This window comes from Anabrus simplex, chromosome 3, assembly GCF_040414725.1.
Source record: "Anabrus simplex isolate iqAnaSimp1 chromosome 3, ASM4041472v1, whole genome shotgun sequence".
Classification (NCBI taxonomy): domain Eukaryota; kingdom Metazoa; phylum Arthropoda; class Insecta; order Orthoptera; family Tettigoniidae; genus Anabrus; species Anabrus simplex.
In genome coordinates this window covers 295,092,597-295,109,551 of record NC_090267.1, presented here as the reverse complement: position 1 = coordinate 295,109,551, position 16,955 = coordinate 295,092,597, and the positions used below count along the sequence as shown (strand labels likewise).

At 37.6% G+C, this 16,955-nt stretch overlaps 1 protein-coding gene across 1 annotated transcript in view; it reads right to left on the bottom strand.

Annotated features, from left to right (window-relative positions):
• LOC136866781 (histone-lysine N-methyltransferase 2C-like) overlaps nt 1-16,955 on the bottom strand; it is an 811,555-nt gene that overhangs the window by 353,063 nt on the left and 441,537 nt on the right. Inside the window, 1 exon segment of the mRNA XM_067143888.2 lies at nt 1,428-1,528. Within this exon segment, the coding sequence (XP_066999989.2) occupies nt 1,428-1,528 (101 nt within the window).

Sequence of the window (16,955 nt, the reverse complement as noted above, 5' to 3'; positions counted from 1 at the left end):
TTGGCCTGATAATTCACATAATATAGCGACGGGATTTCTAATGAAGGGTGAATTTACTTCTGTGTGTGGATGTGTTGACGGTACTCTTATTAACATTCATGTGTGTCATCATTTGAGAGGTTATCTTTAAAATTGTCAAAAAGGATGTCATGTTTCTCCCTGACTGTTCCAGCACAGCCAGCTTCTTGTAATACTAACCTTTCTTTCCCATGATAAAAACTTAAACGGTACTACAATTATACCGTCAAGTTCGCCGCGAAAAGTAAAGCATTAAAATCATAGAGTATTAGGCCTATACAGTTTGCTCATGGAATAAACTCAATCGGATCACTCATTCGCAAAGACTTTTCACTTTGCAAAGAAATTGAAAAGTACAACCTAGATCATGGTGGAACAGAAAGACTTCACACTCTGCAAGAATTGAAAAGTGAAAAGTGCAAAGTTGAAAAGTTGCAAAGTTCGTTTGTGGAACTGGCCCCAGACGTGAAAATTGGTCTTTGGAATCTCCTTGAAAAATAAAGAAACATGTTTTTTTGTTTTGTTTTCGGAAAATCCACTTAGATGGGGGTGTGCGTAGGGAAGGACTGATAAAGGGGTTGAATTCTTCTTATGGGGATATTTATATCTCAAAAACTGAAGATGTTACAGATGTGGAAATGAGTATTTGGAATCTCCTTTAATGAAGAAACATGTATTTACTTTTATTTTTGACTTGATAGAAGACTGTTTCTCACATGTACAGTTATATGTTGCACGGTCGTCTTACCCTGAAAAGGTAACACCACAATCGTGGTTTACAAAGAGTTCCTGGGGTTAATGAAACTCAGTTTTTCTGTGAGTTTTTATACTTTAGGAATTTTCAGATAATGTCTTAGTACAATTCTGAGATTTGATTACTCTAGTCAAATTACGAAATCCATGCAAGCGAAGCCACGGGTAACTATTACAGGTATGGGGATGAGTCTGTACTAAATATTTTCCATCACAAACTTTCAGCTCTTGTTCTGAATATCCAACCATTTCAATTATAACGTCAGCTCTAAGTATTAATCTTCTATATATATAAAATAACATGTCCTGATTCACTGACCAACCATTTTAATTATAATGTCAGCTCTTAAGTATTAATAATATAATATAAATGCTAAATAGATGATAACCTACAACGTGAATAACGAGGCATTTGTCTACAAACTATACTGTTATGAAATATTCTTTAACTCATCCTCTTTTCTCTACAATTCAGTTATAATGGGTGCTGGAATTTTGCACTGAAAAGGAGCTCATTCTTTTGACATAATTTTTATCTACCATATAATAAATATAAATGATGCTCAATTGGACATCATACTTGATATACAGTTACTTCATATTATTTCATGGAAAAAGACTGAAAGAGTTACAACTAAGCTATGTACTATACACACCTGTGATGTAGAAACCTGTAATTGTGAGGTAAGGGGAGTAGGCTGATCATTTGTGAAAGGGACACCATCCACACTGATCTGACGTTGCACACGCGCTATAGCTGCAAGCGAAACACCTAAATAAACAATATGGAAGTTTTCCACATTTTAACACAAATTCAATCTACAAAATATTTTCAGACTAACAAATGAGCAAGAAATGCAAGCGTAAACATAGTTCTGCAAGAGCTGTGATTTTACTTATTTAGAAATAGTATGACCATCATCAATTAGTATCTTTTCCTTAATTTCTAAACAAGGGTATAAGAGGAAGGTAAACAGCGTGGAAAAATGAAGACATACTTCAGAGAATGAAGATACTCTACGTTAACCCCTCTATGGCCCAGGAGATAATGCAAAGACGTTCTCTAAGTGCCAGGTCAGATTGGTGAAGAATGTAGGCTTTCCAGAAAATAAGTTTTAATTGCTTTGGTTTTAAAGTTATTGCAGAATTCTAAATTACAAAAACAACAGCATTGAAATTTAATTTTAAGACCACAAAATCAAAAGAATAAAATGCAAATACTTTATATAAAAACATATGATGTATTTAACTTTAGAAAAGCATTAATAGCAGTATCAACATTTAAAAAACTGGGGTGTCAGAAAAGCACAGAGGATATATTATTATCCTTATTAATAATGTTATTTTGTTTTACGTCCCACTAACTACTTTTACAGTTTTCGGAGACCCGGAGGTGCCAGTTCTTTAGATGCCAGTAAATCTACCGACATGAGGCTGATGCAATTGAGCACCTTTAAATACCGCCAGATTGAGACAGGATTGAACCTGCCAAGGTGGAGTGAGAAGGCCAGCACCTCAACCATCTGGGCCACTCAGCCTGGCTTATTATTCATAATAATATTGTTACCTCTGTGGATCAGTGCTACAGTGCAGGCCCCTGAACCCCAAGATGGTGGGTTTAAACTCAGCAGAGCTAGTTCATTTTTTTTCCTAGTTGCTTTACGTCGCACCGACACAGATAGGTCTTATGGCGATGACGGGACAGGAAAGGCCTAGGAATGGGAAGGAAGCGGCCGTGGCTTTAATCACGGTACAGCCCAAGCAGATCTATTTTTTAAGGGTTGAAAGTCATTGTACGGCATTCAGCACTCCATGTCATATTATATTGCATGTAAAAGACCTCTAGTGACAACTGTTTATCCGACAAAATTAATTAAAACAATTACATGACTGATTACCAACCTCCCTGACCCAGCAAAGAAGAAACAGGACTAATGGGCATACATAGATAGATAAGACACATACATACATACATACATACATACATACATACATACATACATACATGCCAACACTGAAAAGTAAACGATTCAGGAGAAATTTGGCAGCAAATCACGACGTATTATGACACATCACTGATGGCAGAACATATACTAATTCATTATAATTCAATACATTAACAACTCTATTTGGCCTACACATATATATATTTCACTATTTATATGTGAATACTAAATACTGGACATACCTGAATTTTAGGAACATGTGACTTCTAATCCTTCAACATGCTGAACACATTACGATAATTGTTGTTCAACACACCCGTAGCTGACTTAGCCCTCTTCAGAAACTCGGAACTAAATTTTTGCTCAAAGCATTTGCATTGCTGAACTGATTTTAAGGTTAAACGTTTCTCAAAAGTTTGTTCAGACAGCAAGGATCTGAACTGTGCTTTTGTCTTTGTGACTCTGCTAAAAATCCTTTCACATTCTGCATTGCTATGTGGAATTGATAAAATAGCAAGCATCACCTTACAAGATCTGTCATATTCAAGTACACCATCAGCTGATCATTAATTCAAACTTCATTTTTAAACGGAAATTTGTGTAGCATGTAGTCACATGATGAAGAGAAACACTTTCTAACAGACTTACACAATATGCATTTTTCCTCAGACTTCAAAGTGTTCACTAAAACAAACGCAGAGTTTCCTACCATCAGATCACAATCATTCTTTTGATTTCACGGAGTATGATAATCTATATCAAGGAGAGAGGAGGAGCTTTTAATAACCTGTGGTTTCACAAACCTTGCCATCATATTCTTCAATAGTTCCTCCAAAATTGACTTTTGAATTCTCAAAGATATCCATAAACCTTGAGAGAAAAAGGCAAAAAGATTTACGTAAATTTGATGCAAGGAACATGAACAGTCGTTTTTCACGTGATAAAGCATGATTCTTAGTGCCATCACTAGTTTCGTTTTCTTTTTGGTGAAAATGATGACTGGGTTTTCCTCTTAACTGAGGAGTGTGTCACAATATAATTATTAAATTAATGTCGTAATGGTCCACCTTTCAATACTATAATATGCAATATTCTAAATTACATTAACTAGGGACTAGTTTTGGCCGGGCCTGGCCATCTTCAGCCTTAATGTAAAACATCTAGTAACTAAACAAATGTGCATGCACACAATTGACATAAAACAAATGAAACAATTATATACAAATTGATTAAAAACAGGGATGAAATTATGAGCAAATTTGAAAACAACTAGGTTCTAAATTCCTGCATCTTGAGTATGCTCATCATCGAGACTCTTTCATGTATTAATATTCACAGAACTGTTAGTTCTAACACTGCCGATCATTAGTAATTCAATTGTAAATGGGAACTGGTAAATGTTGATCTCTTAGTCAATCACCAAATCTACTTGAGTGGTGTTAGCCGTATGCAAGTTATTGGACGCTGCTGTAAATAACCACCAGCTGACACAGAACTGCTAGATGGTGTTTCAACATCAATCAACATAATAAAATGAGATGCTCTCATGGCGCTTGTTAAATCATGCTGAAATGTTGTTGGACATTGTCAGGACGGCACATGAAGTGGTTAAAACAGATACATTGTGTCTGGTATAAAATTTGCAATTCATTGTGGTGCCCAAGAAGTTAACCTGAATAAATTAGATAAAATTAAATAAATGAATTGAAGGAGAGTGTGTGTTAGTTAGATGGCATAGGTTATATGAGGCTTACCTCTCAATACAGCATGTGGTGTGTGCTTCAGACGAACTGTTGCGAGATTCAAAGGAAAAGGAAGGGGCAAGGAGGGAGAGACGTGCCAAGGGGAGAAGGGTGGGGCAAGGCGACAGGTCGTGAAGGAGAGGGGGGAGGGGAAGGTCGTGAAGGAGACGGAGGAGTGGGAGGGGGGAATTAAGGCGGAGCTGAAGGATGTGGGAAAAAGGATGGCTGCTGAGGAAAGGTGCTGTGAATATTATGAAAAACTGAATTATGACTTGTTGGTTTGACGTTCCTGAAAATGGGAATTAGAAGGTCAAAAAGGATATTTGGCTTTTCTGAAACTTCATTAAGATTATGATTTGGGTTGAAATATTGATCTAAATGTATGAAGCAGCTTTCGGTAATGTTAGCAAATTACCAGCAGATAAACAAGACAAAGTAAGATTTGAAGTAAGAAGAAAATTAAACTCCATTCTCAACCCAGAAATCAATATTAACTCCCTTAATTCACCCCTTGCTCATGACGACAATAGCTACATTCTATTCTCACACAAAAGCAAATACGTGCTCTAAAAAAGAAACTCAATGATAATAATCTTATAATTACGAAAGCAGATAATGGACAAGAACGAATATGTAAGAAAAACAAGTTAATGTTTTAAAGATAGCTCATTCTCTACAATAATAAAAGACCCTATCCCGAGAATCCAACATCAACTTAAGCAGACCCTCAAGAATACTTCATATCTTTGTTGACAGATCAAGAAAAAACTAAATTAATTAATATGAACTCAGGTTTACCCACGCCAAAGCCCTCTCCCCAAATACACAACCCGGCGTTCCCATTCGCCTGATCATTAACTATAGACCGAGTCCGTTATACAAGGCATCACAATTCATTCAAAGATTTTTAAGAAGAAAGTATCATTTCTTGTCGAAAAAATCCGTCAAAATCACTAAAGAACTGATCGATAAATTAAAAAATTGTAACATTCAATCCAATAACTCTCCACTCATTCGATATTGTAAACATGTATCTTAGCATACGAATTTCGAAAATATACCCCATCATTCAAAACAAAGCAAATACAGAAGGCTAAGTATACTAGAAATACAGGATATGTCTATGCTTAAATTAGTTAAAAGCAACAATTATTTCACTTTCAATAATGTTATTTATTAACAGGAAGGACTGGCTATGGGATCGCCAGCCTCGGGTAACTTAGCTGAGATTTACTTGGATTTCTTGGAACACACCAAAATTGATAAAAATAATAACTTTAACAACATCCTTTTCTGGGCAAGATTTGTAGATGACACCATAATAATTATGGATGAAAGCATTACAAACACAGCTACCACCCTCATTTATCTAAATAACACTGACCCACACATAAATTCACACTTGAATCCGAAATTGAACGGAAAATACATTTTTTTAGACCTAAATATTATCAGGCACCCAAGCTACTTAAGATGTAAGATTTCCAGAAAACCCACCCAAACAGTCACTACAATCCGTCAAGATATTTTAGACCCCCAAATTCACAAACGAGCAACATACAACAGCATGGTATACTGAGCCTTCAGTGTTCCAATGTCTAAAAGAGACCTCAAAAAAAGAGTTGAACACTATTCATAATATAGCTAAATCCAATGGATACAACAGTTTCTTTATAGAAAAAATAACCAATAAATATAAATACTGCCCACCTTGAAAAAAATAAGTAAAACAACTCCTCCCTTTCTATCTTTACCTTCAATGAACAAATCTACAAAGTCACCAACGTCTTTAAAAAGCACGCTGTAAAAGTAGTTTTCAAAACAAACAATAGGAATGCACAAGTCTTACATAACGCCACATCCATAGACAAGTTCAATAGTTATTCAAAATCAGGAGTATACAGGATCATTTGCAACAGTTGTAATTCTTCTTACGTCGGACAAACTGGGAGGAATTTTAATGTAAGGTACTGGAAACACGTCAATGCTCTGAAATACAATAAATTTTCAGCTGTAGGACAGCACATGCATGACTATAAGCACAAATTCACAGACACAAAACAAGAAATGGAAATTCTCAAAATCATCAACAAAGGACCCCTACTTAACATTACCGAAAGCTGCTTCATACATTTAGATCAATATTTCAACCCAAATCACAATCTTGATGAAATTTCAGAAAAGCCAAATATCCTTTTTGACCTTCTAATTCCCATTTTCAGAAATGTCAAACCAACAGGTCATAATTCAGTTTTTCATAATACCTTCCCTCAGAAGGCATCCTTTTTCCCACATCCTTCTGCCCTGCCTTAATCCACCCCTTCCCCTCCCTCCTCTCCATCACGATGTCTCGTCTTGCCCCAACCCTCTTCCCTAGCCCCACCTCTCCCTCCTTGCCCGCAACTTCCTTCTCCTTTGAATCTCACAACAGTTAGTCTGAAGCACACACCACATGCCGTACTGAGAGGTAAGTCTCAAATAACCTATGCCACCTAACTAACACACTCTCTCCTTCAATTCATTTATTTAATTTTATCTAATTTATTCAGGTTAACTTCATGGGCACCACAATGAATTGCAAATTTTATACCAGACACAATGTATCTGTTTTAACCACATCTTCATGTGCCGTCCTGACAATGTCCAACAACATTTCAGCATGATTTAACAAGCACCACGAGAGCATCTCATTTTATACGTTGATTGATGCTGAAACACCATCTAGCAGTTCTGCATCAGCTGGTGGTTATTTACAGCGGCGTCCAATGACTTGCAAACGGCTAACACCACTCAAGTAGATTTGGTGATTGACTACGGGATCGACATTTACCAGTTACCGTTTACAATTGAATTACTAATGATTAGCAGTGTTAGAACTAACAGTTCTGTGAATATTAATACATGAAAGAGCCTCGATGATGAACATACTCAAGATGCAAGAATTTAGAACCTAGTTGTTTTCAAATTTACTCACAATCCCTGTTTTTAATATCAGTTTGTATATATTTGTTTCATTTGTTTTATGTCAATTGTGTGCATGTACATTTGTTTAGTTATTAGATGTTTTACATTAAGGCTGAAGATGGCCAGCCTCGACCAAAACTAGTCCCTAGTTAATGTAATTTAGAATATTGCATATTATAGTATTGAAAGGTGGACATTACGATATTAATTTAATAATTATATTGTGAATACAATTCAATACGGATAAGAACCATGCAGTTTATATCCTATGAGGAGTGTGTGGTGAAATGTTATGAGAATGCTTCACCTTTTCAGACAAGACACATCTGCATTTAGACTGTGCTTAGGAGGTTTGTAAGCCTTCAAAGTTTCCATCTGCAAATCCTTACTCACAATTTTGCTCCTAAATGAAGTAAAACCAAGCTTGATAGCTGCAGTCGCTTAAGTGGGGCCAGGATCCAGTATTCGGGAGATAGTAGGTTCGAACCCCATTGTCGGCAGCCCTGAAAATTGTTTTCCGTGGTTTCCCATTTTCATACCAGGCAAATGCTGGGGCTGTACCTTAATTAAGGCCATGGCCGCTTCCTTCCCACTTCCAGCCCTTTCCTGTCCACTCGTTGCCATAAGACCTATCTGTGTCGGTGCGACGTAAAAAATAAAATAAAAAAGTAAACAAAGGATTCCACTGCAGCAAAATCCCATCTAAATACCTTCTTAGTGATAAACATCAAGTAGGTACATGTTTCAGAATTTTCCTGATTCTGTGTTGTGTAAAGTCTGAAATTCTATGAACTTTTCTTTCTTTTTGCACTCCTTTCCAGATAATAAAATATATCAGTTATACTTTCATCTACATTAACAGGCAAGCATGCTGTGCCCTTCTCTGCAGCAAGATTAATTAGGTAACAAGAACAGCCGACAATGATTATGTTACTATTTTCCCGCATCAAACATCCTGCCACACCATTCTTGAATTTTACCATTACTGGAGCATTATCAGCACAAAGAGCTAGGCAGCTTTTTAATGGAATACAGAATTCCTGAAAAGATGGGAGCAAATGATTGGCAACGTTAGCTCCAGTAGCATCCCCTTCTAAATTAGGGACAGGGAGTAGACAACTTTGAATTTCATTGAGTTCAGGCCTAAAAAATGTTACAACAATAGGATACATTTTCAAGTCGATTTTATTGCTGCCATCAATAGCAACAGAAAATGCATTCACCTGCAAATGTGATAGAATTTTTGCCCTTTATTCCATGCACATTTCTGTAATGATAGCTGCTGTTTTCGTTCTCGCATACCCATATTGTTTAGCAATTCCTGAATCAGGAAACATTTTGCAAAACCAAGACCCCACGTGGTTGGCACATTTTTCAGGCAGGTTATGCTCTACGATAAATGACCTAAATAAAGCCTTGGCATTCGTCACAGGATTCATATCTTACTTTTTACATGAAAAGTTCAGTTTCTGGTTTGTTCTAAACACTGGACACTCTCCTTATGTTTTTTTGTTTGCATTTGTTTGAGTATATCGCACTTCCTGCCATGCGCAAATGAAAAATCACACCTACATATAGTACAGAATGTGAACGATGGCCCCTTTCTAAATTCACTGAAACATGGAAACTCTTCCCTATAAACGCTTTTAAACATTGCATCACATTACTTTTTTGACATTTTGGCCAAAACAAATATTAAGACATACCACCAAGAAGCACTACTACGTGATGTAACACGAGCACTTATGCAAGTCCTGCTCCAGGTAAACATCTATGGTGTGCTACTCTGAGGTTAGGTTACTCGCTTGCAACTTCCTATTATTAAGCTATTTGAGTATTTGACTGTATTTAAGACAAAAGAAGAGCACATGGCTGGCCAGCATGCCACCCGGTTGTATTTATTAGAACTAATATCGACCAGCCATACTAAGCCATATATTGATAGAACGAGGGTACACGCATGTGTTTAAAATAATATGAACATTTCTGAAACTGCTCTGAAAATCGGGGCATCGGTCCCGGCGATCGGGAGATCATGAAGAACAATGAAAAATCGGGAGTCTTCCGCTTAAATCGGGAGAGTTCGCACATCTGCATACCGTATTTCTCCGAATTCAACATGACATTTTCCCCTCAGAAATTCATGTGAAAAATCAAGGGTCGTCTTGCATTCGCAACTTTAACAGCTGGCAGCTACCACGGCAACTACGCTTCTTCCCTTCAAACCCTGCGGTCGTGCATAAAACTCATTGACATTCAATGTTCGCAGCAATGCCCCTGTGTAACGTTGCTGGTTCTTGGAAAATAGTGAGGAAAGGAGGACATTTTTCTCTTCTGAGCTAACTGCAACCTCGAGCGTAACATGCTTCCGAGCCCCAGCTGCATTGGAAATGTCATTTGAAATGGAATAGCAAGGATGCGACTCTTTGGATTCTTAGAAAGGCCATGGCTACTCAGTGGCAGAGTTATAATGCGTCTCCTGTACCTGATACTTAGTAACAGTTTTATAGACAGCAGAATTTTTTTTTACAATTTGCTTTACGTCGTAGTAACACAGATAGGTCTAAGGCGACAATGGCAGAAATGGATTGTCATACTGTAGAGACATGTGGAACAGGTACTGCAGGCAAATTTTCAACAGGTTCTCATCAATATTAACATGCCAATTTTAAGTTAATAGTTCCTAAGGCACAAAATTAAGAATAATCGTGCAGCTGCAAGAAAATACTGCATACGGTAACTAAAGCCATAGTTTAAAAATGTGTAGTGTACAAAAAATGCATTCAATGGCCCGCTACAAGGACACTTTAAAGAAGTCGAAGATGAAATAGTGGGGTATGTATTGGGGGGCTATGAGATTAAGGGTAGATTGTTAAAATCAATCAAAGGCATTCATACTGACAATTGGGATGCAGTGAGAATCGATGGTAGAATGAGTTCTTGGTTCAAATTACTTACAGGGATTAGACACGGGTGTAATCTTTTATCTATGTTGCTCCTAGTTTCCAAAGATCATCTGCTGAAAAGTGTTAAGTGGCAGCGAGGAATTTGAACTATGCTGACAACTTGGTCTTAATGGCAGATGTGCTGAAAGCCTGCAGTCAATATTCAATACAGATCACAGTGGTTCCGTGCATGAACTGAAAGCAAAAACGACTCTATCGTTGAGTGGTGAGAAACAAACTGAAGCAGTTGCTCAATCAGTCAATCCATTCACCCATTTGTATACAATTATGCCTACCCTTAGTATGGCTGTTGCTCTTTTCCCGAAATTAGTTATTGTGGCACATGAGCAATTGAAAATTTTTGTCTGAGAGTTTTCAAAGAAATGTTTCATGTCGAAAATATAATTGTAACAGTCACAAAATCAGTGAAAATGGGGAAAAAAAGAATTAAAGTACAGTAAAACCTTGTTAATTTGAAGTTGCTGGGACGCAAAAATCAGACTATGATTTATGTGGTATCGAATTAACTGCCAACCCGTAATTCAGAAATGCCAACCCTTGCTGCGTCAAAAAATATTCTAAGACCCGCACTGCAGGCCTGCATGCAATTAACCTTGATTCATATTTTAAACCTTTGAAATGCCATGGAAAAAAATTGATTTCCAAAATGTATCCAACAAGGTGCATTTACAGTATTAAAATTCACAATACTGTATTCACTTGGTTAACTCACTGACAAACATAACCTCATGCAACAAAAGAAAACAAAAACAAAAGCATGATTCGAAGACATGGAGAAATCTATGCTGGCTCCCCTGAACAAGCCCTTTATTCATTGGATTACTGAACGGAAAGTACCCGATGCATTTAAAATATTGTAGTTTATCGAACTTCCTATGACGAGAGGAGAAAGTCTCTCACTTCCGCCTGCATTAGAACGCAGTACAGTGACTAACCCTGTACGATTTCCCGTCATGGTTTTTCTCGTAATACAGAAATGTGAACCCTTGACGCATCACAGAGTATTCTAAGATGCATTAATGGATGCAATCACCTTGATTCACAGTTTAAACTTTTTAAATGCCTTGGAAAAAAACCAATCCGGAAATGTATTCAACAAAGAGCAAACGTACCCTCACGCATCAAAAGAAAAAACACACGATTCAAAGACGAGGACATGCTAGCTACCTTATGCAAGTCCTTTATTCATTGAATTACTGTACTGAATGCATTTTAGATGTCCTGTACTTGCACGCAAATTGACCGACGCCCCTTAAAAGATCGTGGCTTATCGAACTTCCGTATGACAAGGGGAAGAAGTCTCTCCCTTCCGTGTGCATTGCAACACAGTGCAATGACCCCCCTTGTACGATTTCCCAGCTGGCAATTCCCTCCTATAAAACCGTAAGTCTGTTTGGGCTCGGCATTCAAAAAGCCAATGCAGTTTCATCGGCATTGATAATATTATTCGGTGCATACGAATTGATTATATGAGCCACGTTTTTTCGCCAACTGTCGGCATCACTGATGTTCGCGGATTCTGCTTCTCTGCACACTGCCTGTTACGTGATATTGTGGTGTTCCTTAAAACGTTGAATACAAAAGAATTACGATTTTACTCAAACGTAGCAAATATGAAGCAAGCTGGAGACACACCAAAGTGAGTAAATGTACTGACATCTACTCCAGCACATTCCGGAAGATGCGGATAAACTTTGAATTTAAATTACTCTAGAAAACTTTTTTTTTTAAATATAGAGGCAGTTTTGAATGGAAAGTCTGAATTTTGGTAATGGGACCGACATTGTTCTTTGAATGATGAATTATTCATATTTCGAATCAAACAATTTAAATAATATGCAAAACCGTACATCGTGAATCTGGGAACGAGAGCTTTTATAAATTAGGCGGGATTTTGAATTAACCGATTTTGAATTATCGAGGTTCTACTGTATTGGTTTATAGAAGCCTTCTTCCAATTCGCGGAAGACAAGCATTTGCTACTGTTAATGATGAATGGACTACTTATAGTGATAAATGCTGCCTTGAAGACATTCCTCCTGGCAAAAGTATAGAAATTTTCCAGATTCCTTCCGGCGCTACAGGCTGACGTCAGGAAGGGTACACAGTTGTAAAAACTCGCTACGAAGATTCGTCTCACTTCATACTCGATCACGTAGAGAAAAGAGAGAAGGGTATCATATTGTCATATAATGAAATATTGGTACAAAAGAACTTGATGTCCAGTCATTTGTTTCTGTCAGTTGAGCAGTAGGCCTACCAGTAAATCTGAGTATATCTAATCACTGCTTTCATTTGAATTATCGTCTTGTGCAGCCAATTTCCCTGTTATTGGCACGTCGTCATTACAAATGACGTCATCTTCACTGCCATCTCGTCAGCCATGCATCGAGAGCATTCGAGACCCCGTCTTTTTTTGAAACTTTTAAAAATAGTTTTGTTCCCAATTATAGAGTCAAGACAGTGAGAATCTATTCCCAAATGAATTCTGGAGATGGTCTCTGATATCCTCAGTTGGTGTATGTGTAGCAGAAGCCACTCCTTCCGAATAAAGCCGTGCTGTGGAAAAAGTGCCCAACCACCAGCTGATAAGTAGCGTATGTTACGAGCTGTACTTCCGAATGTAATACATAGTGAGTGGAAGCGTTCTTAGGATAACTGCAACTGTTGAAAGCCAAACCCAAAGTTTGCCGCATTTATGGATATCTACAGGTGTAGCGGCAATGCATTTTACTATCATAATGTTTAATTTCGTATAATCGTTGTTTCCATTTTTAAATTAAAGCATAGTATCTTTACTTTGGCTTGTTTTTATGAGGTATGGTGGCGAGTAAAATAACAGTTGTGACTGGATTGTTTTCATCACGTTTTAAACCTACTTCTCTCCAAAAATACTGTATTGGCTCGAGTTATGAGATATTAAACGATAACTGTGTTAATAATCTTGCCTGCTATATTAATCGCAACAACCGTGAATATTTCTTAACTAAAATAAACAGTTTCCTCATCCCGAGGTGATGCAGCTGTTTTTAGACAGGCCCCCAGTGGAAAGAAGTTGTATGCACCATTTTCACTGTGTATCAACCTTCCTGCCAATTGTAAATTTCAGGCAATACGGTACCGGGAATCGAACTCAGGCTCCCGAGAATGGCAGATAATTGTGCTAACCATTACGCTGGCGGACATTCGTAATTACAAAACACAGACATACATACATACTGATGTAGCCCAAAGATGCACACAAAATGCTGCCACTCACGTACACGGATTTTATTTGCAATTATTTACAGAAAGATAAGAATTTCATTTGGGTCCATATTGAACTGAGACTACAATTAAATTAATAATATATTAATGTTCCTCCACCTATTCAACACAATAAGACTTAGTAATGCGAGGGTACATCACAAGTCTTTAAACCAATATGGTAGAACCTCGATAATTCAAAATCAGTTGATTCAAAATCCCGCCTAATTCGAAGAAGCTCTCGTTCCTGGATTAACGATGTACGGTTTTGCACGTTATTTAAATTGTTTAATTTGAAATACGGATAATTTGTAATTCGAAGAGCAATGTCGGTCCCATTACCGAAATTCAGACTTATAATTCAAATGCTGCCTTGTAGACATTCCCCCTGGCAAAAGTATAGAAATTTTCCAGATTCCTCCCGGCACTGCAGGTTGACGTCAGGAAGGGTATACAGTTGTATAAAGTCGACTTGTGATGTAACTTCGCATTACTAAGAGTTTTTGTATTGAATAAGCGGAACATTAATATATTATTAATTTAATTGCAATTATTGACAGGTTATACATTAACCACACAAGTCAGCAAACCACCATTCTTAACAATTGCCTATCACAAAGCACATGGACATTCATCATCATCATCATCATCTGGGCATCCTCCCAGCGGGCCGGGTAGGACTTTTGTGGACAATATGCCTCCATCGGTTCCTGTCATTATAGAGTTCCTCTCCTTTCACATCCTGCAGTGTTGTTCCTTTCTCTATAAGGTCTGCATTTATTTGGTCCAGCCACCTTCTTCTGGGACGTCCAACAGGTCTCTTTCCAGGTACCGTCATTTCCAAGTATTGTCTGGCGGTTCTAGTCTCTTCCATCCTTTGCACATGCCCAAACCATTTCAACCGTGTAATGCGTAGTCTTTCTTCCATCGTACAGGTCACTTGCATGTCATTTCTAATGCACTCATTTAAAATTCTGTCTTTAGTTTTTTGCATAGCAGATCGTAAAAATTTCATATCACATGCTTGCAGTTTGCTGATGTCTCTTTTTAATAACACACAGATCTCCAACCCATATGTCATGATTGGCAGGAGGTAAGATTTGAAGTGTTTCTTTGGCTTTTACGGGAACTGCTTTGTCCCACATTAGATTTCGTACCTGATAGAAGAACGTGGAACCTTTTGTCACTCTGTTCTGGATTTCCAATTTAGCACCCCCTGGTTTGATACAATGCTTCCAAAATAGCTGAAGCTTTCAATACATTCAATTCTCTCTCCATGAAGTTTGAGGCCACATTCGTTGGGTGTTCTACTCAATTTCATTGCTACTGTTTTCTACTTACTCACAGTTAACTTACATCCCTTAAATTTATTGACACAGCAATCTAATTTCCCTTGGACTGCTTGCTCTGTTTCTCCCCAAATGGCAACATCATCTGCAAATACTAATGCATTCAAATCTCCAGGTTCTGCAGCTTTAATTTCTTTAATGATTACATCCATGAGTGCAAGGAAAAGTAGTGGAGATAGTGCACTGCCATGTTGCACACCTCTCTTTGTCTGGAACCATTCAGATCTGCCATTCCCTATTTGTACACTACTTCCACAGTTTTCATATAACAATTGGATCTTACAAATTAGAAAACTTGGAGCCCATAGTTTATGCAGACATTCCCATATTTTGCTCCTTGGAACAGCTTTTTCTATATCTAGGAACACTACTATCACATCTTTCCCTTTTTTCCAGTACTTTTCCATTAGTTGTCTAATGGCAAAAATTAGGTCTAATGTTCCTCTGTTGCCTTTGAAGCCATGTTGTTGTTTTTCAAACTGATCCTTGTTCTTAATCTCTTCGAAATGATCTTTTCCAATTTCTTGAGGCAGTGTGGTAGCAGGGTAATTCCTCTGTAGTTTCTACACTTTCTTCTGCTTCCTTTCTTGAATACTGGTATGATCAATCCTTTTTTTCATTCATCTGGTATTTTCTCTCCAGATTACTCCTAGTGTTCGATGTAGCCACTGAAGACCTTGTATGTCTGCCGCTTTGATTACATCTGCAGATAATCAATATACTGCTGGTGACTTTCCTCCTTTCATAAGCTTCAGGGCATTTTCTGTTTTTGACCACGTAATTGTTAGTAACTGAACTATATGTATTCATATACAGCAGTGCATCGCCGCGAGCTGAGCCCGTCATTGGATTCGTATGCCATGAATAACTTTTGCAAGCTAGAGTCGTCAAATGATCTGATTGGGTTAATACATATTTACAATTGGAAGGAAGGTTCTATATAGTTCTCGTCTTACCTAGAGTTATTCTGGATATTACAATGTGTTGCATAATACTGTAGTGGATTACATATCATATATACAGGTAATAAATTATATACTATTAATTACAGGTTCTCAAAACTATTCACCTATTTGTGTGACATCATCAGAGCTGCAGTAGGCCTAGTGTTTTCAATGCGTGGGTCATATGGATGAAACTATTCACAAATTTGTGTGATGTCATCAGAGCTGGAGTAAGGCTTGTACCCACTTCGAAGCGGAATAGTTGTTGTTCTCTGACAAATTACGTTGGGCAGGGTTCTTGTAGGCAAGATTTATTTTTCTCATTTTCGTCATCGTGAAAAGCCAAGGGGGGGGGGGAAATTGCGTGCACGTGTGTGTGTGCCTAATACACCAGCAAATACGGCATCTTTACATCGGTCTGTTTCCAGACCAACTTTGCTTTACAGGAGTGAAAGCTCGATGGACTCAAGATATCTTATTCATAAGTTAAAAATAACAGACATGAAAATAGTGAGAATGATTGATGGTACAAAGAGGTGTGACCAATGATAGGAGGGTACTCAGAATGATGAGGGTAAAGGCTAAGTTAGGATAGAACTCGATGGATGAAGCTGTATGCATAAGCCGACTTAGGTGGTGGGATCATGTGAGGCGAATAGAGGAGCATAGGTTTCCTCAGAGATTAATGGACTCTTATCGAGTATAATGCCTGTTGTACACGATAAAATTTTGGTCAAATACAAGACTTCACACAGGAATTTTTAATACTTCACACGTTTACTTGTCAAACTGCTTCCAATACTTCAGAAGTTTCAAAAGTCTTGAAAGTGAATTAGAACATGTTTTAATCAATCAAAGAATTACTAAGTCTTTGACAGATTTGACCGATGGAATCTGAGCACTAATGGAGCGCACTAGGCTGCTAAGCAAGCTGGAATTGCTGGGAATCAAAACAACACAAATGGTTTCATCTTTCGCAACTGAGGGAGGTATGCGAGTGTATTAATTGCTAAGTATGAGGCACATC